General features: G+C 28.8%; 1 protein-coding gene and 1 long non-coding RNA gene across 2 annotated transcripts; one reads left to right on the top strand and one right to left on the bottom strand.

Moving 5' to 3' along the window:
• Positions 1–6,121: 6,121 nt before the first annotated feature.
• LOC136075057 (uncharacterized) lies at positions 6,122–10,079 on the bottom strand. Its single transcript, XR_010635655.1, has 3 exons — positions 9,998–10,079; positions 6,689–6,809; positions 6,122–6,400 (listed from the first exon to the last, which is right to left on the bottom strand). It is a non-coding gene; the product is annotated as an uncharacterized LOC136075057 (long non-coding RNA).
• Positions 10,080–10,111: 32 nt separating this feature from the next.
• On the top strand, positions 10,112–27,871 carry LOC136075056 (uncharacterized). The gene is made up of 13 exons (XM_065787288.1): positions 10,112–10,250; positions 10,813–10,886; positions 11,198–11,320; positions 11,532–11,689; positions 13,822–13,968; positions 14,116–14,336; positions 18,114–18,526; positions 18,620–18,867; positions 18,979–19,154; positions 19,337–20,884; positions 21,049–21,153; positions 22,141–22,216; positions 27,692–27,871. The coding sequence occupies exons 1-12, from the start codon at positions 10,231–10,233 to the stop codon at positions 22,148–22,150; spliced, it is 3,243 nt and encodes a 1,080-aa protein (XP_065643360.1). The 5' UTR covers positions 10,112–10,230; the 3' UTR covers positions 22,151–22,216; positions 27,692–27,871.
• The last annotated feature ends 100 nt before the right edge of the window (positions 27,872–27,971 follow it).

The following is a 27,971-nucleotide window of genomic DNA, read 5'->3' as shown; positions in this document are numbered from 1 at the left end:
ACCATGAAACAATAGAGTTATAAATCCGGAGTCGTTTTAGGACTCCGCACCCATGCCAATATAATATCTGGTCTGCTTTTTTTGTACATGCAATATCTCTGTTACCATTATAAGAAGAACACCACTTAAGACTTGAGTTTAATCAGAAAAGAATTTTCCGCGAACAATTTTCTATTAACCCTATTGTCATGGGAGTTCTAAGTGCCAAGTGAGGGTTTCATTACAAAAACCATAATCAGTCAGTTTAAGACCAAGCAGAAAACATATTTTATATATATATATATATATATATATATATATATATATATATATATATTAGGGATATGACTTTTTAATTTTTTTTCAAATAAAATGTTTCCTGTATCATAAATCGATGAACTTTTACCTAAAATCATGAAAAAAGGCCCAAATAGCTTTCTGCAACAAAAAAAGGTCACCCCCAAAATAAAAATTTGATTTACCATTTTTATACATTCATTTTTGACCGATGTTTTAATCTTAAGCTTAATTCTCAGCTTAATTCTATTTATTTCATTATTTTGTTATGAATTTATAAATATAACGCCACACGTTACCATGGCAACGAAACGGCCGTGTGCCGGCAAATACTTGGAATTGTTATGTGATGACGTCATTGTGTTACCACGGTGATATAGACGACTGTAACAGACTGTAGAAGATTATAGAACTTAGTAGAACATTCTGGAAGCTCTAAATAATTATATAAGCGAGCTGCTGTCAGAGCTCAGTGTTGATAATGTGAATAGTTCTATGAAGTACTCTGCGTGTAACTGAGCTAATAAGGAACTACTGTAGCGAACTAAAGACGCTGTAAGTGTACGAAGTATAAGTAGTTGTAGCATTATCGTTAGGATACGGACTGGATTATCGAACTGTTATCAACATTGACTGGATTATCGAACTATAATTGGATTACTATACAGTTAAAGTATTTTATTAATTAAACGACTTTATTAAACGGATATTTACGCTCAGCTATCCGTAAAGTCGTAACAATATTATATGATGTCTCACAAGAAAAGTCATACCACAGTAACAAAGAACAAGAAGACTTGGACTAAAAATTTGGTGAGATTTCAAGAGTCACACAGAAGAAGAGGAAGCGTGGCTGTAGAAGAACATTCACTCGATGAAAAATCCAGAATACCACTTCAATTGCAGATCGTAGGAAGATACCAGTTTCTCGGAGCATATGTTAAAGGAAGAAAAGAACGAATAGACCAAATTTCTAAGGAAATTACAAAATTGTGGGACAATAAACTGAATTTTCCACGTGTGTCTGATCAAGTGATAAGAGCAAAGCTTATGAAGGTGCTGAAGGTCTATGATGAATGTGTCAAGCGTGGAAAATATGATGTTCTCAATGCATTATTTGACATCACGAAAGTGAATGGCCAGTGGTTATCCTCGGAAGATAAACGTCTATACCACCTACAAAAAGAAAGTAAAGGACAGGTGGGGTACTCAACAGGACAAGTGGCAAGTAAAGAAACCATTCACCCTTCCAAGAGAAGGAAAGTCCAGTCTGGAACAGCAATACCTTCCACATCACAAGTCCTGTCTACCACAGACAGTGGTACTGAATCTGAAAACTGCAAAAGTAAGAGTGAAGATGATGAAGACGACGACGGTGATAAAGACGATGATGAGGACACTCAGAAAAAAACTAGAAAGCACTACAAAAGTAAATTTGCTGTAAGTATGGTTACATCAAGTGGAGTTTCCACAAAGAAAGCTGCTAAAATATGCAATGTATTATCACAACAAGGTATTGATATTCCAACTCCAAGTCAATCAGCAATTTACAAGTCCATATTCAAAGAGGCAGGTAAATTAAAAAAAGAAATGATACAACAACTTAAAATGGAACAGTGGTCCTTACACTTTGACGGCAAACGAATAGATGATAAGGAATATCAGGTAGTTGTACTTCAGAATGAAAGAACTGACGTGAAACTTGATGCACTGCGTTTAAAAGATGGCAAAGCTGAAACTGTTGCTTAAAAAATTGCCAAACTTATTGATGAATACAATTTGTGGAATTCAATTAAGATGATCATTACTGATACAACAAACGTCAATACTGGGAAGAGAAATGGAGTTGTTGTGAAGTTGCAACGTATGTTTAAATTAAAGGGTGTCACAATACCACAATTTATCGGTTGTCAGCATCACGTACTAGACAGGATTCTCCGTCTGGTGATGGACGAAGAACTTGGGGGTGATACCAAATCTCCAAACATTGAATACCCATTTGTGTCTGAACTGTTGAATAAGTATGATGAACTGAAGGATAAGTTTGTGAATGGAACTGTAGAAATTCTTGATAAATCAGGGTGGAGAGACGATATGAAGTTTTTGTACCATTTAACAAGAGTGTTTAGGTTCTATGAAGAACAAAGAAACTTCCCTCTGATTCACTTTCAGAACATTCCTAATATGAGCAATGCCAGATGGAACTCAAGAGCCATTCTCGCCATTCTGGCGTTCATTCTTATGCCTGAAGCGAGAAAGAATTTGGAGAAGGTTTGCAGGTTCATTTCATATGAGTGGGCAGAACATTGGTTTAGTAGTCAAAAGTACAATGCCAATGACTTCAAGAATTTATCTGATGTATTGAAGCCTTACAAAAAGGCATTGCAGTCATTCAAAAATCACTGGAAGAAAGAGCCATCCGTCATCGACATACCACGAAGTAATCAGATAGCTGAACGTGCAATCAAGGTGATGCAAGACCTGTATGCTTCCTGCAGAAAGAAAGACAAACTGCAACTTCGATTCATTCTAAGTAATAAGCGCTAGACTCTTTATGAGACGTGAGCATCATGTGACCCATGTACTAAACACAGTAGGCCTATAGACACAGACAGTTATGTATATTGTTGTACTAGACGCTTTGATACTGTTAATTTTGTAATACTTGTATAATTATATATCACATAATGTTTTTTGTTATATCACAGTACATGTTGCATAAATAAATAAAATAACAACAGGAGTATGACTCTTACAACATCTTCAGCCTTTAATATTCATTTACTGTACAAAAGTGTACCTATTGAAAATTCGATTTTTTGGTTTTGGGGTGACCTTTTTTCAAAATATGTCAAAATGAAACATCTATTCGTTCTTTTTACATAAAAGTTCATTGAATTACGATACAGGCCTAGTAGGTTGCAAAAAAGTCATATCCCTAATATATATATATATATATATATATATATATATATATATATATATTCTTTCTTTTTTAAAAATATATAGTTTTAACAAGTTTTAACAAAACGGTTCTAAAATAATTAAAATAATATTGAGATATATTTTATGTACAAAGTTATATAGTTAAGTATTACAATTTAAATTTAAAGAAAAAAAGTCTAAAAAACTAAACTTAAAGTTATGTAGTCAAGAGAAACTCGCAGAAAATTGTGTGAGATCTTGCTTTCGAGAACGAATTTATTAAAATAATTTCATGAGATACTTATTTATAATATGTTCACGACTTTTTGTTTGAAATATTTTGATATTTTAATAACTCATAAGATATCAGAAAGTTTCCAAATTTGTTTTTTCAGATTAGCTTAAAAGGAATTTATATATTTCAGAAGTGACATTGAAGAATTTTTGGTATAACTTGTTATACAGATAACGAACTGTCCATTGATTACGTCAACATTTTTATGGCAATTCTTACCTCCCCCTCCCTCTTGTCAACAACTTGTCAAACCTCCAGAGAGCCTCTATAAAATTACGTCAACACAAAAATGAACCCATTTGTTTTTGATTTTTGGTTTCTGTTTTTTTAATATTCCATTTTATTATTACTCTATTTACTTTTTGAAACAAACAAAATTTATAATCATTTGCCTATTTTAAATGATTGTTGATTTACATAAATCATAACAAGATACCGTTAGAAGCCGCGTAAGAGTAGATACTTTAAATGATCTAGTATCTATCTCTGTATCTGTTGCTATAATGTCGAAACTATAATTATGATCAGTCATTAATGGCACACTCTCTATCAGCTATATTTGCTCATACTTTATGACTTATGATAAACTATAGGTTGATAAGAATAATTGTTCTCCTCTTAAAGTGACCTAAACATTAACAACGCGACTCAGTTTATTGCCCACTCAATTGTGTCATTTAAACCTCAGAGGTTATTCAGGTAAAGGAAAAGCTTTAAATATTTTGATCATCAGCAAGTTGTGCAAGGAAATTAGATTTTGATGCAATTATAAAAAATTTTGCAAGCAAAGCGGTTATTATTTTTGCAAGATGGATTTTTTGGTTATTATTTTGGGTATTAATTAAGCTATTTTGAACTTTACTAATGATTAGACTATACCTATTTATAGAATACTTTTTATTGACGCTTTATTTAGTAAAAAAAAATGTAATAAATTAAGACAGTGATAAAATACTTTGAACTTTTTTATTTTTTATAATTTGTTTGTTTAGCCATTAGTTAAAAAAAAAAAATATTAAGGTGGCTTGGCGAAAGATACGCGTGGCTTAAACCTACACAATAAAATTGATCCTATAATGCTCTTTTCCATTTTTCAACTTTTTTCAACACTTTTTCTGCCTTTTATTGTTTTATCAAAACTATGTTTTATCATTGTTTAGAACCGCCTTTAGAAACGCAGTTACTTGCAAGTTAAGTGTTAAACCACATATACTTATGTTTTTGTGTAACATTACTTTGCATGTAAAGTTTCTAAATTTGTAGTCAGTTCAATCTTCTTTTAAAAACATTGATTGTATTTTTAGAGGAGATGCTAAAATTATTTTCTCTTTAGGTTAACATATCGCCATGTGCATTAATATAACTATGTATTATCATTGTTTAGAACCGCCTTTAGAAACGAAGTTACTTGCTTAACACGTAAGCTGGATCCATGATAAAAAAACTAAAATCATTAATATTCTTTATTTTTATTTTTTTAAATAAAAATATGAACAGTAAATGTAACTGTAAGAAAAAAAAAATTTTTTAAATAAAAAAAGCTATATTTAACTGCTGAGTCAGCATAAAAATACAAAAAATGTGAGTATGTAAAACAACTGTTGCTTAAAAAGTACTCATGCTATCAAACTGAAATATTTACATATTGGAGAAAGCACATTGATAAAGTGCCTGAAGCAGGATAGTCTTATAATTTTTTGTCCTTCCATAATGGCTGCTATATTAGTAAATAATCCAAAAATTTGACAACAAATTGATAGGGAAATACAAGTTTTACAATTTAAAAAAAAATTCTGTTGAAGATCCTGCTTCAGGCACTCCTTTAAAGTATAATAAACAACTCCTAAAAATTTCAAAGTTTAACTATATGCGGATCTTGAGATACCGTTGTTCTAAGATTGCTACATGCGAAAAAACAAAAAATGGTCAAAAATGCGATAGAAGTTTAACATTTTATAACTTCCTGCAGAAAATGACTCTGAATCTTCAGTTTCTTTTTCTTTGTCTATGAAACCTTTTCTACGAGCTCCTAATTTAATCCTCTGAGCAATTTGAGGTGCCTTATCCCAGCAAGCAAACGACGTCATGTCAACGTCTTAGGGTGGTTGAAATGTTAACGTCAGAAGTTTCAACGTCTATTTCACGTTGATTTGTAGTTGATAAACTAACGTTGAAGAAAAAGTCGTTGATTCAACGTCTTATCGAGGTGGAAACCTCAACGTCAGAATTTTCAACGTTTATTCCACGTTGATTTATTGTTAATAAACTAATGTTGATTTAATCACCCAGCAAGCATTTCAACGTTGATTCAACGTCGATAACGCGTTGATTTATTGACGTTGATTTTAGCGTTGAAATGGAAACAAAATATCGACGTTGAAATATCAACATTGATTCAACGTCATTAAATTAACGTTGTACTGACGTTGATTTACAAACGTTGATTTGGAAACAAGAAATCGACGTTAAAATATCAACATTGATTCAACGTCACTAAATTAACATTGAACTGATGTTGATTTATAAACATTGATTTAAGCATTGATTTGAAAACAAGAAATTGACGTTCTAATATCTACATCGATTCAACGTCAAAAAAACAACGTTGAAACATAACACTTTAAAAAGTTTACTAAAATGTATATGTTAAAGTTTTTTACAAAGGAGATAATTTCTTTTTCTTTTTCGAAACTACTTCCGCTTTCACTTGACTCAACGTTATCGTCTACTACGAATTCATCTTGATTTTTTTCTTTATCACTTTCGTGTCTTCATCGTCTATTTCGTGGTTGTCAGATTTCCGTTTACCTCCATTCAAACGATAAGGTGCATACTTTAGACAAGAGGCTATAAATAATCTAGTTTCTTTGTCTGTTGCCTTAGGCTCAAAGCGCTTAATCGATTCTAAAAAATAAATGCAAAAACATTCAAATTTGGTCAAGTGAATAAAATTGTATAGAAAGGAGGAAAGAATATCTTCAATTTACATTATTTCATAAGAATACATGAAGTTTACAATTTTAATGTAAACTAATATATTTTATTTTTTGAGTTTTTATATCTATTTTTGTAAATTCAACTAAATTCATTTATTTTTAACAGGCAGCCATTAAAAAGAAATGTAAATATATAAAAATATATAGATCAACATCTTTTCCAATTTTCAACACTTAAAATTAAAATTACAGCTACCAATTACTGTTTTGTAAACATTTAACTATTCTGGTTCCATTAATTGTGTGTAACTTTTTAGATATTTCGCTTATTTGCAAAGTTATTTGGACCAACCTCCGTAATACTATATGTTGAAATCCTGAGATTGAAAACAGAAAGTACTTTATAAATATAACTAACATATATATATATATATATATATATATATATATATATATATATATATATATATATATATATATATATATATATATATATATATATATTATATATATACATAAAATATAGTATATATATATATACATAAAATATAGTATATATATATATATATATATTATATATATATATATATATGTATATATATGAGTATATATATATATATATATATATATATATATATGTATATATATATATTATAGTATATATTACATATATATACATAATATATACTATACTATATATATATAATATATATACTATATTAAATGATTTACTTGAATGAATGTTGCATACAAAACAACAGCAAGTTAAAGGACAGCTAAAACTCACAAATGATATAGTAAAGAAACCTACCATTATCTTTTATTATTAAATATTCACTGTATATGACACAAAGTCAGCCATGCTATACATACAGTCTGTTCAACTGACTAGAGGCTACCTGCTAGCTGTTTTAGAAAACAAATAATTTTACTCCACCTCAGATACTCCTGGTAACATTACAGCCACATGACATATTCACAGCTAATCTTATAACTTATTCAACAAAATATAAAATTCCATATAATTTTAGAATATGAGTTGTGAAATATATATACAGATTATTAGTTTGTTAACTAAATATACAAGTTATTGTTACTATATTGGTGTAATTCTATTTAAATTTTCCAGATTATCAAGTTGCAATAGTTTGTTATTTTTAAAACACATGTTATCGGACTTCTAGTATTCACGTCTAGCTTACGTTACACTAGTTTTAATGACTTTCAACCAATTTTATACTAACAACTCATACCATCAAGACATTATAATACAGTAGACACACACAAGAACACTGCATTGACTGTCTACATTACATACACATCTATAAGACTCAAAACAGTTCACAACTCTCACTGACCCTCGTTAAACTGCAACAAAGCACTGCACTTATCAACACTTATGTCAAAAAAGTGACTTACAATTGTATGCAAGTTGTACTGAGCCCCACTAAGTGTCCTCTGGTCCCAGTATCAATTCAGAAGCCTGTGGCAATTGCCCTGACAGGATACTCCAAGAATAGTCCTTTTGGGATAACAGAATGGGATACCTTAACAAAATACCCTGGTGTAGACCCAGAGTGGAACTTCTTTTGGGATGTCGGTTTTAGGCAAAAGCTGGAGGTCTTCTTGTGTTCATACTGTACCATAAGGCGCAAACCCATAAGGTACTCGACACGTCTATGACACACTTATATCAATAATGTATGTTTACCACCCTAATAATACAGACCACATAATAACTACTTATAAAACGAATAACTCTACCCCATCACTGATACTGTCTACACTCACACTTATGCTGGACACTAACGAAAACTTAGGAGAACAACGGAAAATGACTCTTACATATCTCGACAATTGTTTATTGTTATTTTTTGTTTTTACAACATTTTACTTATCATTTTTTTAGTATTTTTCTACTTTGAGGCTCTTTTTTTCCACTGGACATCTGTTCTTTTGTACTTTTATCTCACTCTGCTAAACTCTTTTTAACTTATTATTCATCTCTAAGGCGTTCACTGCTTGGTGCAACTTCACAAAAATGCATTGCATTTACAACATAATAATGTTTGTCAGCAGTTTTGATTTCATTTTGTAATAAAATTGATAATTCGTATACAAAATCAAACATAAAGCTCTCTTCAGAAGAAGGTTTGCTCTTTCAAAATGGTTGAATACTTGAAAATGAGCAAAGTATGGGCCATAAAGCGACTGAAGTACTTTTAAATAATGGCATCCCATCAACATTCACAACTAATTCAATTTTCTCCAGATCTGGAAATTTACTTTAATGTTTTAAAATATTAGTTTCCAAACCATAATAAATGTAATCGCCACCACACTTATTCTGCAGAGGAATGTTACATGGAGTTTTCAATAATTGGAAGTTCCGCATGGCCATTTACTGTCTTTTCTATGTCATCTATGTCTGATTCTGATTCTTGTGTCTTGAATCATGGAAACATTTATATCTATACGTTTCCATGAATCAGAACTACCCGAGTCAAGATTGGAATCTGAGTCAAAATCTGTTTCTTCAACACCTTTAAGTTTTTCCTCAATTGATTCTTCTGAAACAACTCTATAATCTGAAATAAATATTTATTGTTTATTTGTTTTTGTTGTATTATCTGTCTCAGTAAATAAATCAATTACTATTTTATTCATTTTTCTCCATTACATATTCTGTGATGACATATCAACTGAATACTTTTATTTCTATAAATAAATATATTATCAGGTTAGCCAGGAATATATTTTATATAGCGTTTTTGCAATATTGGGAATAATATTGTTATTGTTCTACTAAATATTAAATTTTTTTTATAAAATTGTCATATATATATATATATATATATATATATATATATATATATACATATATATATATATATATATACATATATATATATATATATATATATATATATATATATATATATATATATATATATATATAAGTAAAAATTTTACGTTCATATATTCAACAGTGCTCGATGAATGATTTCAGAGCTATATAACTTATATAGCAAACTTATATTATTAATATAAGTTTATTTTATATTATTAATATAAGTTTATTAATATAAATACAAACTTATATTATTAATATAAGTTTGTATAAGAGATTAAATAAAAATAACTACATAATTTTTTTACAACTTAAAGTTGTAAGCAGAGTCTTAAATGTAATTTACAAATGTATAGTGTCAGCCCCAAACAAAAGTATATATTGGACTATTAGAAAGAGAATGGAAAAAGAGATGGGCAAACCACAAACAATCATTTGTAAACAGAAAACTACAAAATTCAACCACCCTTTCCAAATACAAATGGAACTTAAAAGAAAACCTTAAAATAACACCCAGTTTATTTTTGTAACTAATTAGTTACAAAAAAATAAAAAAAATGTATTTTTGTAATTGAAGCTGTGTAAAACAATGTTTCGTAAGAAAAAGAGAATTCTTTTCAATAATCATTAATAATATTAAAATTGAAGCATTTTTACTTCCAACCAGGAGAATAAAAAACGAAAATTATAAACTAAAAAATCTTTAATTATTACCCATAAATGAAAAACATATATGTAATGTTGTAAATACTACCACTTTTAAATAAAATACAATTAAAAATAGCACATTTCTGCGGTTCGCGAAAGAAACTATCACTCAAATGTCGATCAAAGTCCACTTGTAATTATGCGTAATTCGCTTAAGGTATAATTATGCCAGTTATAAAATTCTAATTGCGCGAATTGAAGAGGCTCTTAAAGAAACACAAAAATCGAAACGATTAAGAATGGATGTGGCAATGAAAAGGTAGTTTTAATAAGTTATATAGGGTTTCCATTAGTTAATTTAACAAAACATCAATAGTTAAAAAAAAATACCAAATAGGCTAAATAGTATAATCAAATTGTTTACTAAATATTACAATAATAATATAATAAAATTATAGTTTTGTAAAAAAAAAAATTTTAATGAAAGTTTTGAAACATAATATTATTATTATTACTATTATTATTATTATTATTATTATTATTATTAATACTATGTATTAGAAGTTTCATTTTTTTTAATGATAAGCCTATATATATATATATATATATATATATATATATATATATATATATATATATATATATATATATATATATATATATATATATATATATATTTAGGCTTATCAATAATAAGCCTATATATATAGGCTTATCATTAAAAAAATGAAAGTTCTAATACATAGTATTAATAATAATAGTAATAATAATAATAATAATAATAATAAGCCTATATATATATATATATATATATATATATATATATATATATATATATATATATATATATATATATATATATATATAACTTATTATTTTAGTTCAGATTTATCAGATTATGATGACATAACTGACACGTCGATTGATGAAGCAGAAGATTTTATAAATGTGCAAGGTTATTTGATTTATTTTTTGTGATTTATATCAATTTGAATTATGTAAAAATATTAATGTATTTGGTAAAAATGCATGTTTTTAAGTTAATAAAACACAATTGTTAGTTTCAGAAAAAAATACAACATACATTTGCAATTCTATTGAGGAAGCTTCACAGTGTCTTGTTTTAGATAATGAACAAAACAGCATATTAGGTTTACAAGGTTTTTGTTTATTTGTGTTTTGAGCCAATTTGTCGTAGTTATACTGAAATTTTGATTGAATAAAAAGATTTAAACTCTAAAAATCGATCAACATTTAAAATTTTAGATAACATGTGCATTTACATTTGTGATTCAGTGGAAGAAGCTGATCTATGTCTTCAAAATTATGAGATATATAATTCTGTTTGGTATGCTGCCTTTTCAACCCCAAAGAACTTTGGTAATACAGGTATTTGTATCATTATATTTGGTTTGATTTTGAAGTCTTCTAATCATCATTTCTGTTCAACTTAACTGTTTCATACATTGTACACACATGGCTAGTTTTCCTTTTATTTAAATAATGTTGATAGAAATAATGATTTATTCCTTATTTCTATTACAATAAATATAGATACATAACATTCAAAACAGATTTTATAAGTTAAATATTTTTTTAGATATGCATGCTGATAAGCACAAAGTATTGTGGGAAATTTCTTCAGACTTTTATAAAACTCCTTATATTGTTCTGTCAATAAAAAGATTTGACTGTCACCATGGCTTTGATCGAAATTCTAGTAAAAAGCAGAAATATGTAAAAGCAAAAGAAAGTCAGGTAGCAATCTTGACAATCTAGCAGTATTAATATGTTCTAATTATGCATTATTTTTTACTAGATACTTTACCAAAACTTACAACTATGGCCATTTTCAAAATTTATTTGAAAAATGTGTAATAATTTAATAATTACCCTAATGAAACCAAGGTAGACAGTAATAAGCATAAAACAAAAAATAAATCAGAATAAATAGTGGTAGAGTGAAACTTTGACGAACAATTAGTTTAATATGCATGTGCGTTGTTGATGTTTAAAGAAGTATTTGAATTACAGGTATTTGCAATGAGTACAAAATACTAATCAAAAGTATTTTAAGTAAAAACGCTAAATACTTCCAACAAAAGTATTCAAAATACACATACAAATAAAGTACTAAAAATAGTATTTCAAATACTCCCAGTACTGTATTTGACATTATACTACTCTGCCTAATAATATATTTATATACTTTAATATTTTATTTCTTCAGTCATTAATTCCATTCCTTATCAGTATTTTAGTATGTTAGTAATATAGTTAGTTTAATTACTATTATATTTCTTGAATTAGTGTTGTGTTAATTTCTTCATTTAATATTATATTTTTCATTAAAAATATTTGCTGTACATCTTAAACAAAATATTTTATATACCTATGTTATGTTTATTATTCAAGATTATTATGTGTTATATATTATTTTATTAAAATGTCAAGTTGTTTGGCAATCCTAGGAGAGTAATAGCTATGTGCTTCTTATTTGTTTTTAAAACACAACAGAAAGCTAAAGGTTTAATTATTCTATGTTGTGTGCTGCAGAATGACTTTTAGTCAAAGTCATCATGCAGCATGTGTCTGTTAATAACAGTTTATTGTAAACAGAGCTGTGGTCTTAAGACTTAAAATCTGTCCAATTTGAGTTAAAAATTGACAGCTAAATATATAAATCACTCTTTTTTTTTTACTTATCTTGACAAACTAAAATAAGACTTGGAACTTGACTTTAGCTACAATGCCAATGTGATTTGACAAGTTACATATTCAACCTCAAAAATCATTTAGAATTAAAAATTTAGTGAATATCAGCCGCAATAGGAAGCTTACTTTGTTTTTGTTTTTTCATATTGCACTATAGGCATATTGCCAGGGGTGGGGAGCTGGAGCCAGAAGTGTCAATAGGAGCCCGAGCCATTAAAAGAAGACCTGCTCCTCTGCTCTTTTTAGCTTAAATTTTTATTTATACAGTTTCTAATTCTATTTATCAATTATTGTTGTAAAATTCTGGAACAGCCTATGTCTATTTGATAATTTATAAATAAATTAATACAACTGATAATGGTATTTACATATAATGAATTTTTTTAATACATAAAAAAATATTTAAAGGAGTCGGAGTTATAGAAAAAAGTTGGCAATCAGAGCTGGAGCCATACATTTCAAAAAACTTAAATCCAGAGTCAGCTATTAGTTTGAATAAACTTGGAGCTGGAGTCATTCATTTTTCTTCCAGCACCCCAAACCTGCATATTACTGTTAATGATGGTGAGACTTAACAAAAAATTAAAGATCAAAAATACAAAGCAAAGTTTTTTGTAAATTCTTTTTTTTTTAATTTTGCTTCCTGGTTTTTATTTTTCCTTTTAAAATATTTTACTGCATCCTCATTGATCTTCGTTGTCTGACAGCCTTCTAGCAAATGTTTGGAAAAGCATTGAATCATAAAAACATTTTGTCTGGACAGTTAAATTGACTCGGATTTGCTTGACTCAAGGCATTGGATGGCACAGGTCTCAGTCAAATGTCTGTTAATAACAGATGTTACTTTAGAATTCAAAAAGAACATAAGGTTCAAAAATGTTAACAATAATATGGAAATAGTAAATATAGTTGTTTCTTTCTACGTAAATTACTTGTTTTTGTAACTTGAATGTTAATGTAAACAAAACAAAAATTATTTTTTATTTCAAGAAGTTAGACCATTGGTACAAATCTGAATACTTCATCATTCAGGATAGTAAAAAATTTGAATGCCCTGCAAAGGTTAATATGAAAGAGGTTGTATACTTTACTAACTTAAAGGTAATAAGTTTTGTCAGCGTTGAAGTTTTTCAAAATCTCTTTAAACTAATTTTTTACTTTAAATTTTTTTCTAGGTTTTTAACCCAAGTAATTATTGCAAGAGGCAAGTGTCTAAAAGTATTCACAGTGCTTTGTCACAACAAAATGTTATGACATATTCTAGAAAAATTAAGGTTGAGATAGACAACTTAATATGTCATAAAAATCATCCTCTTGGAAAGGTAAAATAACACATAGCTTTTATAAAAATTATAGGTATTTTGATAATTGCATTTGCTTTAACAAGTAGTTTTTTTCTATAACTGTTTACTTTAAAAGTTTACATTACTATGGTAGTAGAACACTATATCAGTAAAAAAATTGTTTAGATTGAACTTCTGTCTCAAAAAATAGACCATCGGTTGTCAAGTAAAATTTCTGAGTTTGTTAAACAAGGTATTTCGAATGTTCGTGAGATGAAAAGAATTTTAAAACTAACTGTTAATGAGATGTTTGGAGAAAAAAATCTTCCAACTCCTAACAACCGTAGATTTTACCCAAGAAATGATATTATCCGTGCTCATATAGTTATGGAATGTAAAAAGCAAAGGTAAAAATATAACATCAATTGAGGAGTGGACTTGCAAAACCAAATAATAAACTTTTCATAAATTTTCCTGTAAATCGAATAGCTAAAAATTTAAAAATTAAAAGCTAAACAATAGATATCGTTGAAAGAATGTTTAAGACAAAAATTTAAAAATTGTGCTCTTTTGATCTTATTTTTATTGCATTTAAAAAAAAAACTTTCTATCTGGTTTTGCATGCCAAATATTTTTATATCTGATTTTCATTGGAAATTTATTTCTAACTGGTTTTCAAAAAAGCTTTATAAAGTCAACTTGACTAGTGACGATTTTAATAATCAATATAATTGTGCAAAACGCCCCTCTACCTTAGAAAATAAGTATTTTTAATGTTTGATACTTTTATAGGATTGATAAATCGTAACTGTTTAAATATGGCTTTTGTGATGTTAGTAAATTTTTTTAAAATGATTTTTTCCGTAAATAATGTCCATCATTTTTATATAACGTTTTTAAAACAAAAAGTTGATTAGATAAAAACTTTACCTTATTTTGCATCGACAATAATTTTTTTTTAATCTGGTTTAGCACGGACAGAATAATTTAAGGCAGGTAAAATGTTATTGAAATAGTTGCTTTTAAATAATTCGTTAAGATGTAGGAATGTTAATACTATAAAAAAAATTGCTAAGTCTTTTTTTTTTTAAAGTAAATTATTTGGTATTGCAATTCCACTCCTCAATTATAATCTTATTTTCAAAGAAAAATTTAATAAAAAAAGTTTAATTATGTTTTCTACAATATTAAATTTTCCTCTAAACCTTTATCCACTTAATCATTCCACCTCATTTTTTTTAGTCATCAAGGAATCTTTATTCTCTCAAGGAATTATCCAGATATATCTGCTCTTTCAACTTTTAGTTTTTTTGAATTCCAAAAAGTTTTCTGTGATATCAAGTTAAAATATGTTTTTAAATCTTTTCAGTCAATACCATACAAAAATAACAAAAATTTTATTAAAAGTTGCCCAATATTTACCATATTTTTAAATAGATGACCCAATGATTTCTGTCTTACACTTTCTTTTTCATATATTTCAAGAAAGTATTTATTTTTGTTGTTCCATATAATTCTTCATCTTCTTTCAATTTTTTTAATTCTGAACTTACAAAGATTTCTTCGCATTTCTACCACCTTCATGTTGCAAATAAATATATTGTGTACAAATATACCAATGTTGTTTATATACTTGTTTGTATTAGTCTTTATAATTTACTCATATTTTGTATTAAATTGTATTATTTGTTCAAGTTAGGTCAGGTCAGGTTATCCAGTGTTATGTTACTCTATTTGTAAAAAAGTTTTCTTGTTTAATGCAAACTTTGATTAGTTGAGGCAAATAAAAGTGTCCACAGAGATTATAATTTGTTGTTGAATTTATTAGGGTTTGAGGAAAATGAAAGTTGACTTCATTAATCTGGTGAGTAAATTTGAACTGTTGGATTAGGTCACCTCTTTTCCTGCGATCCTCAAGTGATGTTAGTTTCAGCATTTGTAATCTTTTTTCATATGGTAGATGTTTTATCTCAGATATTGTTTTCGTTACACACCTTTAGATTTTCTCTATCATTGCTATATCTTTTTTTAGGTGATGAGACCAAACCTGTACTGCAAATTCTAGATGTGGGCGAATGTATGCAAAGTACAGTGTTTTCCATAAAACTAGTCTGCAGATACAAAAAGTTTTTTTGAGACAATTGAGCATTTGATTTGCAATTGAGGCTGCTGTTTCAACTTGAGTTTTGACCTTTAAGTCATTGGAAAAAATAATCCCAAGGTCTCATTTGACTATCCTTTCTTTTAATGTACAACAGCTTCTATCTGACTGTTTTATTGTGTATGAGTTTGTTGACTTGTTAATGCATCCCACATGCATAACTCTGCATTTATCAATGTTAAAAGGCATTACCCAGTTGTGTGACCATTCAACCATTTTATCTATGTCAGCTTGAAGAAAGGTGGCATCTTTCAGTCATTTGATGACTCCAATAATTTTACCATCATCAGCATAAAGTTTTATATGGTGTACAATGTTGTCTGGGAAATCATTAATGAATAAGATGAAAAGAAGTGGACCAAGAACCAAGCCCTGTAGCACACCGCTAATTACTGTGACCCACTCAAATATTAATCCGTCTAATAATACACTCTGTAGCCAACCAGTTACCCATTTCTTAATCCATTTTAGCAGTGTTACTAATGCCATAAGCTCGCAATTTGTGTAACAAATGCCTGTGTGGGACTTTGTCAAATGCTTTGGCAAGTCTGTATAAATAACATCTACGAGAAACCCTAGGTCAGGCTTGGTCAGGAAGTAGGAGCGATCTATCTGAATTACTGACCACAGAAATAATATTTAGTTGCGAAAAACTGGCCAGATTTTTTAGTTGTTTTGAGAACATATAAGTTTATGTTTAAAAATATTTGTTTTATGGACATACATGGAAACATACTTAATCTTCTGAACACATGGAAACATAACACATACCACATACCATCAACTAAAGTTGATGGTATGTGTTCTGCAATGGATTTTTTGTAGATATTAACAAGTTAAAATTATCATTAACTGTATGGCCTTCAAACATGATATGCCAGTTGTTTGAAGCTATTTTGATAGAGATTGCATCATATTCAGCTCGACTCCAGATAAGGTGTGGATGTGAGAGTTTTGGTGCTGTTTCTTTGAAATGAACAGCTAATATACCAGTAATAATACAGTGTGATTGATCTGTTTTTGTAAACCCAAGTGGGTCATTTTCTGAGGCTTTTATGAATCTATCTGGATCATCACTAACAATCAAGTCAAGTGTTGATGATTGTTAAACGAGACTTGAATGACGGTAGGCTGGAAATGTTATCAGCTGTGTTAAGTTATTATCCTCTAAACAAGATTGGAACCTCAATATATATATATATATATATATATATATATATATATATATATATATATATATATATATATATATATATATATATATATATATATATATATATATATATATATATATGTACATATATATATATATGTACATTTAAATATATATATATATATAATTATAACAACATTAGACAAAATTGTTTTATCTAATGTTGTTATAATGATGTGATTCTTCAGTTATGAATTATATGACTCTTCAGTTATGTAATAATTTTTTATTTTTAAGAAAATCTTAACAATAGAACTAGAAAACCGTTTCAACGCAATTTAAAACATTTGTTGTGTCATGCCAAAGTGCTAAAACTACAGAGTAGCGGGCCAGCATTATGCAAACACCAATGAAACATCTCATAAGAGTACTCAACACTAATGAAGATTTTCTGGAAGTCTCAATGACCTAATTTCTGAGATATGAGATTTGGAAACCTAATAATGATGGGTTATGGTGCTACACAATTTTTTTTTGTAATAGTTTCTAGCAATGGTAAGCAGATAATTGCTTTTTGAAGATTTTTTTTGGTGGATAGATAAGGAAGTAATGATTACGATTAGATATTGGAGCAACACAATGAGAAGAAAACCATATAGAAGCGTGAGATTTGACTAGAAATCATTGAGATGAAATAAACGTTTCCATGCTATCTTGTATCCATGAGATAACTTAAGAAGCACATCTGTCAGCAGGAAGGCAAAAAAATTTTACATAAGGGCCTTCGCAAAAAGAATCAAGGACAGAATCCCAGTTACATTTTAAGGTAGTTTTAATATTTTTTCAATTAACGCATTAGTTTTTTTTTAGATTCTCAAACATTGATCAGGAATGCTTAGAAGGCAAAATAAAAGAGTGGAAAAATAGAGATGATTCTCTTAACATCTATTATGAACCAAAAGTGAGTGAATGTCAAGACGAGTTCCTTTTTGTTTACCAAGCAGGCTGGCAAAAGAAACTGCTCAATAAGTATGGAAATGAAATGATCTTTTTAGATGCGACATACAAAACCACTCGGTATTCGTTGCCCTTGTTTTTTTTAGTTGTAAAAACTAATGTTGATTTCCAAATTGTAGCAACATTTGTTTCAGAAAATGAAACCTTTGAATCAATTAAAAAAGCACTGAATGTAATAAAAGATTGGAATATTGATCTGAAACCCTTATATTGTATGACTGATTATTGTAATGAGGAAATACGAGCTGTGGAAACTGTTTTTATTGGTTTGTTCTTTTATATTAACCAATCTTAAACACAAATTGTTGCTGAAATGAATGTCATGCTGATTATAACTTTTTTTTTTTGTTTTTTAATAGGGTGTGAAGTTTTTATATGCGATTTTCATAGAGAACAAGCGTGGGATCGTTGGCTTAAAAAGACAGCAAACGGTTGCTACAGCAGAAAAGATGAAATTTTGAGTATATTGCGAGGTCTTGCTTGGTCAAAAACTTGTGAAGAGGAGGTAAAAGCCACACAAGTGTTAGAGTTTTCAGAATTCTGGAGACTTGAAAGTTTTTCTAAATTAAAACATTATATTGAAACTTATTGGTTGCCAATAAAGAAGGTATTTATTATTAACCATGAGTCAACTCTCTATACTTTTATTTGATAATAGATGTATTTAAAACCTTTACATGGTTTGAGTTTGTAAAATAAAAATGCTGTTTTAATGTAGAGGTGGATCTGCTGCTACAGACAAAATCGTCTACTTATCAGTTGTAACACAAACAATGGTGTCGAGAGGCAAAATGCATCTTTTAAATATTCCTATTTAAAAAGATACAATAGTTCATCATTGACTGGAATGTTGACTTTATTGACAGAGGAATTTTTCACTGATAAACTAGAAAGGTTTGTGTTTTTTTTTCCAAACATTTGTTACATATTGAAGACAAGGCAAATAATATTTCTCTATGATAGTATACTTTTTCTGTACTAAAATTTTAACTTCACTTTAAATAAAGAAATTATGTATTTAATTTTGTATAGAATAATGTCTTAAGTGTTGGTTTTATTGTATCCGCAAATTTTAGTTACACTGATTTCAACTTCAAAATGGATGCCCGATACAGAAGATATGCTTGTTGGGTACCAAAATATCTTTACAATCGCCCGCACAGTTTTGTTAAGCATTGTTTAAAGCGAAAGTCCACTGCTGATTGCATGGATTTAAACAAAGTTGTTATGATCAAACCTGGTATTTTTTCACTATCTAGTACCTTTGATACTTCAGTTCAATATTTTATATCATTTGGTGATGAGATTAGTATGCCAAAATGTACCTGCGTTGATTGGCTATCAACAGCTTACTTATGCAAACACTTTTTTGTTGTATTCCGGAAGTATCCTGCATGGTCTTGGAATGCGTTATCTGTTCTTTATAGGAATTCTCCATACTTGAATTTAGACGCCGAAAATTATGAAATAGAGCATGAGAAAACAACTTTTAACTCATTCAAGGCATTGTTGCCTCTAAAACAAGATCAGACTGTTATTGTCGATCAGAAACAGTCATGTAAGTATACCCAACCCATTTATTCTGGTGTAGATGTAAGGGAGATGTTAAATACAGTGAAAAATTTATCATTTGAGTTTGATGAAAACTCAGATGAAATCATGCTACTACACAAAACTCTTTCTTCACTTATTGAAAAGTTAAACAAAGAAAGAGTAAGAGAATCTGGTATTCCTGTTCGTCGGTTAAATGATAAATCGAGTAATTCATTAAAAGAACACATCCAAATACCTATTCGGAAACCAATAAAACTTCCATTTAAACGCGTTGGATCTAGAAAAGACGAGGCTATAGCTGCTTCAAAAATATTTATTACTGAAGAATTTTACTCAGCCGACACTGTTAAATTAGAAATTGTTGAAAAATGCATTAAAAATGATAGATCAATAGAGGAACAGGTAATTTTTCTTTCTGATAATGATGAAGACTTTTTTGAAGCAAATGTTATTTATAAGACTAATCTTTCTGCTGATGATTTGAATGATATTAAAACCAATCAGATGTTATCAGACACTGTGATCCATTCTGTCCAAAGTATGATTAGTGGTGTTAGTGGTTTACAGGATCCAGTTTTGGGTCAAAACTTATCATTTCATGCCGTCAAAGAATCTTTTGTACAGGTGTTGCATGATGGTGATGCACATTGGCTAACAATTAGCACTTTTGGTTGTTCTGATGGTGAGGTGTGCCTGTTGGACAGCATGTTTCATGGTAAAGTCAAAAATCATGTCATCAGGCAAATTTGTGCAATAATGCAGTGTACCAAGGACATTTTAACTGTACGAGTTTTACCTGTACAGCAACAGGCAAATGGTGTAGATTGTGGTTTGTTTGCGCTGGCATTTGTGAAGCACATTGCTTTTACTGGTTTGAATCCATGTTATATTGGATTTGAAGATGTTGATATGCGAAAGCATTTACTTCAAAGTATTTCGGGTAACCACCTAAATGAATTTCCTAAAACTTTAAAAAAAACAATGTTTTGCAAAGAAAAGAAATTTGTATTTAATCTATATTGCATTTGCAGACAAGTTTGGACAGCTTCAGATAAATTTGTAAAAGATAGGTAAGTGAATTATCTATAATGGTATTGTAGGACTTATTGTTTCAGTCATTTCTTATAATTATATTTTTATCTAGTCTAAATTATATGCCTAAATTTAATATTGCTGTGCGTACAAATATAGTTTTAATTAACAATATTTGTACGCAAAGCAATATTAAATTTAGGCATATGGTACAGTGTGAAAAATGTGAATGCTGGTTTCATCGTGCATGTGAAAATATACCAGAATATGTGTTGCTGCATGAAAGTGCTGAATGGTTTTGTTCAAAGTGCTCAATAACTTTATAGTTTTATGTCAATAATTTATTTTCATAATAATTTAATTTTTTTTTTAGAATTTAGCAATTTAGAGTGTTACTATTTTGCAAGTTTACTTAGGTATTAATTTAGTTGTTTAGAGTTAATTTTATTTCTTTTTTAGAGTGAATCTTATTAGTTTTAATGTTTAGAATTAATATTATTTAGTTGGTTAAAGTTATTTAGTTGTCTTGACTTAAGTTTATTTAGCTGATTAGAGTTAATGTTATTTAGATGATTAGAGTTAAAGTTATTTAGTTGCCTAGAGTTAAGGTTGTTTAGTTGTCTAGAGTTAAAGTTATTTAGTTGATTAGAGGTAATGTTATTTAGTTGCCTTGAGTTAAGGTTGTTTAGTTGTCTAGAGTTAAGGTTATTTAGTTGATTAGAGTTAGAGTTAAGTTTATTTAGTTGACTAGAGTTAAGGTTATTTAATTGATTAGAGTTAAGTTTATTTAGTTAATTAAAGAGATTTTATTTAGTTGTCTAGAGACAAGAATATTTAGTTGATTAGAGTTAATGTTATTTAGTTGATTAGAGTTAATGTTATTTAGTTGCTTAGAGTTAAGGTTGTTTAGTTGTCTAGAGTTAAGTTTATTTAGTTGATTAGAGTTAAGTTTATTTAGTTGACTAGAGTTAAGGTTATTTAGTTGATTAAAGAGATTTTATTTAGTTGTCTAGAGACAAGGATATTTAGTTGATTAGAGTTAATGTTATTTAGTTGTCTAGAGTTAAGGTTATTTAGTTGATTAGAGTTAATTGTATTTAGTTGTCTAGAGTTAAGGTTATTTAGTTGATTAGAGTTAATGTTAATTATGTTGTTGTTTAGAGTTTTTTTACTTTTTATTTATTTTTTAAGCTTTCATCTAATAATTTTTAAACTTTAAACTTGTTTTCTTATTAAGCTTTGGACTTAAAATATACTGTTTAATGTTGTAAAGATATTTTACATTTTTTTATAGAGGTATATAAGGCAAGTGTCACATTTGCAATTTTGATTGGCGTATATGGTTTTTCTAAAGTTATATATGTGAAAAGGTAATTTTGTATTTACTCCCTTTTACATTATTATAAACGTTATTCTATTATTATTAACGTCTTCAAAAACATATATGACACCTTTTGGATCTTTAATCATCCTCTACAACATGACAATAGCCCTCGTAACATAGTTGTACGATGAACGGTATATTATGTAAAAACCGTATGATCCATTAATTAGGCAATGTGAACACACACATCCTAAAGGTTGCTTTTGTTGTGTTTTTTTGTTGTTGTTGTTGTTTTTTATTAGTTTATCATACTATTTAAATAGTGTTATAGCAATTTTTTGTTTATTTTGAATTGTTGTATCATTAAATACCTTTTAATTACCTTTAAATACATTTTCTTTTAAATATTGTTATACCCTGTTTAATTTGATAAGTTTATTTTTAAGGTCATAATTTATTTACTTTTCGATTTTTTAAATAAAGATCTAATATTAGACATTTAAAAATAAAAGGTGTTTTTTATTTAAAAAATACTGATAAAAAAGATATTCTTAAAACCAATTTTGTTTACATGTTTTGAAGGGTGGCTCTTGAAACAAAAATTTTGAGAGCCAGTTGATAATTTTTAGACTGTGCTTACAGACAAAAAATAAGTTCTTGACATTTGTTTGCAAAGTGCAGCCTTCTACTCGGTCTTGTAACGTGGGCCTTGCTATTTTCGGCCTTATTAAAAACTCTGGTTAGAGCCAGATTTACCAATAGACAGACTAGGTAAATCCAGCCCAGGGCTTTTCTAGCCTAGGACCAGACGTTTTAAGGAGTTTGTTAAAAATATTAAATGTTAAAAACGAGAATCATTTTTTTATTATGCAATTTTGCTACCTATAAATGATGCGGGCCCCAAATATTGATTCTACTGAAGGTCTCCGAGAATGTAAATCTGGATTTGATCCTTGGTCATATCAATAGACCAACGCATCAAATTTAGAATTGAACTCACATAAAGCGCTTTCAATATGCTCAACTCTGAGAAAATATAATATATGGTCAGAGTAGGCATCAAACCTTGAAACAAGTATTTTAAAATCTACTCTAGTCATTACATAGCCTACTACATAGTCATTAGGATCATGGTTAGGGTATAGTTTTAAGTGATTCTCGTTTTGCGTACAATGTCTTTTTACTGACATTAAGGGGTGACTTGAAATACTCATCCTCCAACATGAGTCACACCCTTGGACTATCAAAATATAAACCTTTTGATTCTCGGTATCTAGAACATAACTTACCTATAAAAAATTCCTTTTTAGTCATTATAGAGTTTTATAGCAAGTTCAATTTCATTTAAATTTTAGACTACTGCGTGCTTCAATTTATCTAGATTTGAGAGGTTAAAATAAAGCTTTTATTTTCCGCTGTGTTGCTTCAGGCTCGCCGTTTTAGAAACCTAAGCGCACTTGTCGAAGCGTAGTTCACGATTTAGATTTAGCTTATGGCAAGCGTGACATCGGTAAATTTTGACACGGGAAAGCACCCAAATGCTATTTTAATTATAGTGCTCAGAGACAAGACCGTTATGTCTTCCGTAGGCTATTTAATTAAGTAGTGTGATTTGAAACAAATATTCAATTTCCGTTGAATATTTGTTTCAAATCATACTACTTAATTAAATGATTTCGCCTGATTTTTGAGGCGACGTAAAGTTTTAAAAATTGAAATGATATGTCGTGTGGAATATTTGCAATTAATAAAATAAATATTTTGTTGAAAATATTAAGAAAAGCTCAAAATCTGAGCTTCGTAACATAATCCCAAGAGATTTTATTTTATATTAATTTGGACACCAGGATAGTAGAAATCGTTAATACCTAGGTAAAACCACAATAACTAAATTCTAACCGCGAGCAAGCTAGGCTAATTGAATAACACTTTGTTTAAAAATTTGAAAAAAGGTATTTTAATTGGTATGATTATTTTATAGCTTGAAATTGGTAGAGAAAGTTGCCATGGTTGCCAGAGTCAAAGTTTCAATAAATCATAAAAAACTCCCTTTGTATAGCTGTTGTTATTAATATATTGTAAGACAAGTCAACTTTTTGCAATTTTTTTATTTGAAAATAAAAAACTGTTTTAAAAAAAGATTATTACTACAGTCTCTATAAGTCGGACTCTTATAGAAGATAGATAAATAGTCTTAAAGTCTAAATAGACTTAACAAATGTCTGTGTTAAGCAAAGCTCTCTGTATTTATATAAAGTTCAAGGGGAATAGAAAATCTGTTCAAATTAGTAAAACTCCGACTTATCCAAGGTCCGAGTTAACTAGGTTCTACTGTATTTGCAAGGTGTTCTGTTCTATATAACATACTAAAGAAAGGACAGTCGAATATTCTTCAAAATTTGGATTACTAAATTGACTGAAAGGCGAAATAACTAAATCAGTTAACTTCGGGGTACATTTATGGTCTTAATTCTTCATAAATTTGTTCTAGATTAGCCAGATCAATTCCGACCTTAAAAAGTCAAATTCGACTGTGCTTATGCTGAAGAACTTTTTAAACCCAAGAACAAAAAGGGATATGCAATTTGATTCTTTCGAACTATTTCCATTTTTTTTAAAATAGCTCAAAATCAGTAGCGTAGAGAGAGAAGGGTTTAAAGGGGAAATAGCCCCGGGCGTGAAGGCTTAAAGAAGCCGAAAATAAACTAAGTAGCAAATATATATATATATATATATATATATATATATATATATATATATATATATATATATATATATATATATATATATATATATATATATATATACACTGTGTGACAAAAGTTATCGTACGCTAAGAAAAAAAAAAAATATTCAATATAGACACAATTTTTCTGCTATATTTAATGAAAATTATTTATAATTTTTTTTTAATAGTATTTATTTTGTTAATTTATGAATTTTTTGGAATTTATATTGAAATAACATTAAAATTAGGCTCAAAATTTGAAAAAAGTGCATTAAAGATGATGACAAAAGTTATCGTACACTTGGCGTACACTAATATTTATTTAACTCCAAACCGTTATGTCCACCATTTTTCATACATTTTTGAAAATAAAGTAAACTATAAACACTTTAAGATTATTTTTAATTGTTTTAAATGAATTTTTTGGTTAAAAAAAAGTAAAATGAGCTCGAAACGGGTTAAGACCACTGTAGAAATTCGTAAGCTAATAATTAAGCATTGGAATGAAGGAAAATCGTTAAATTGTATTGCAAAAATTGTTGATTCTAAAAAATCCACAGTTTCTTCAATTATTAACAAGTTCAAAAAAACAGGAAAATTAGCTGATTTGCCCCGAAGTGGTCGTCCAAAAAAACTGAATAAGCGTGCTGAACGAAGCTTAGCTTCCACAATCAAGAAAAATCGTTTTGTAAGTGCCAAAACTTTAGCTAGCAAAATAGAAAACGATTTGGGGGTTAAAATTAGTCCAAAAACAGTTATTCGAAGTCTTAAAAGACAAGGAATAGTGAGTCGCGTTCCAAGAAAGGTTCTTTGTATTAGTGATAAAAATTGTAAGCTTCGATTAAACTATGCTAAAACGTACATTGATATGCCAGACTCATTCTGGAATAAAGTCTTATGGACAGATGAGTCTAAATTTAATGTAAAAAGATCTGATGGTAGAATTCGTGTATGGCGTTCATCAAAAAATTGCTTAGAAAATGGAACTAAGGTCCGAACATTTAAACACGGAAATGGATCAGTAATGGTTTGGGGATGTATGTCGGCAGCAGGTGTTAGAAAGTTAGTATTTATCTTATCGATATAGATCGTTATCTTCAAGATAACGATCCCAAGCATAAGGCCAAAGATGTGATGGAATTTATGGAAAAAAAAGGTTGGGACATACAAAATCATCCACCTCAAAGCCCTGATTTGAATGTAATAGAACATTTATGGGATGAAATCGATAGACGAATAGATAGAACAGGTGTAAACACCATTGAACAAGTAAAAGTCCAAATTGTAAAGACGTGGGAATCAATCGATCCGTCTATTACAAAATAACTCGTTGAATCGATGCCAAGACGTCTTGCTGCTGTTGTAAAAGCTAAAGGACAAAATACACGATACTAAAATATAAGTTTAGTTCCCATAATATTTATCAAAGTGTATTATTTTGAAACCGTACGATAACTTTTGTCACCTTCTTTTTGTTACTTTTCTTGCTTTTTCATCAAGATATTAAAATAAAATTTTTTTCCTGTTCTGTTTTTTCAATTTTTGTTTAAATAATTATAAATCAAATAGTTTTTATTCAGTTTTTAACTTGTTCCTTGCATTTCTTTTATTCTAAATTAAGTGTTAGTAATTTTTTTAAAGTGTACGATAACTTTTGTCACACAGTGTATATATATTGTTAAAAAGGCGCATTTTTTTCATTATTGAAAAAAATTATCCTGACGGGATACTCTGAGAATAGTCCTTTTGGGATAACACAATGAGATACCTTAAAAAGATACCCTGGTGTAGACCTAGAGTGGAACTTCTTTTGGAATACCAGTCTCGGACGAGAGTTGGAGGTCTTCTTGTGTTCATACTGTACCATAAGGCGCGAATCCATATTGTACTCGAGACGTCTATGACACACTTATATCGATAATGTATGTTTACCACCCTAATAATACAGACCACATGATAACTACTTATAAAACAAATAATTCTGCTCCATGACTGATACTGTCTACACATCACATTTACGCTTGACACTAAAGACAATTTAGTAGAACAACAGTAAATGACTCTTACGTATCTCGACTATTGTTTATTGTTAATGTTTATTTTTACAACATTTTACTTATCAGTTTTTTAGTATTTTTCTACTTTGAGGCTCTTTGTTTTCCACTGGACATCTGTCCTTTTGTACTTTTATCTCACTCTACTAAACTCTTTTTAACTTATAATTCATCTCTAAGGCGTTCACTGCTCGGTGCAGCTTCACTAAAATGCATTGCATTTCAAAAAAAAAAAGTTATTGTTAAAAAGGCCAATTTTTTTCATTATTGCCCTTGGCGCAAAATTCCTTGCTACGCCACTGCTTAGGCAGGAAATAGGGAACCAACACATTAAATCTTTATCTTATATATCTGGATAAGACCATTTGGTTACTAGAGGTCACTATTATTTGGTTATTAAATTAACCATTAATATATATGACCATTTTTTAGTTTCCTTTTAAAAAATTCTATTCTATTCAAGAAACGCATGTTTCATGTAAAGAATAATAATAACAAAAAGAGTTTCCATTTTCATTTTCATTTTCATTTTCATTCCATTTCCAATTCTATCAAAGACCGCTTTAAAACAAAGTTCCATCATGGAAATTTCCGTATCGTCCATAGAAAAATCAAACTTTTTCATAGACTATTTACTTTTTTTTTTTTTTAAATAAATAAAAGTTTGAAATATCTATTTTAATAGATTTATCAAAACAATATTTGATGTATTTAACAAAACATTTTTTAACTCATTTAGATTGTTGACTTGATAACAAAAAGATTAGTAAAATAGTTTTTGCGGCTTTCCATAAACAAAAGGTTTTATAAACATTTTTAACCAATCGGCATATTTTGCATAATTATACCTTAAGCGAATTACGCATAATTACAAGTGGACTTTGATCGACATCTGAGTGATAGTTTCTTTTGCCAACCCATTTCTGCGAGTGATTAGCCATCTTTATTTTAATAAGAAGTCTTATTTGTCTCGATATCAAAACGAAAGTAAAAAGACATGTTGATTTAACGTTGCCCAG

This window comes from Hydra vulgaris, chromosome 01 (genome assembly GCF_038396675.1).
Source record: "Hydra vulgaris chromosome 01, alternate assembly HydraT2T_AEP".
In the NCBI taxonomy this organism is placed as follows: domain Eukaryota; kingdom Metazoa; phylum Cnidaria; class Hydrozoa; order Anthoathecata; family Hydridae; genus Hydra; species Hydra vulgaris.
Note: the sequence above shows the minus strand (reverse complement) of the source record. Positions and strands in the feature narration are given on the sequence as shown.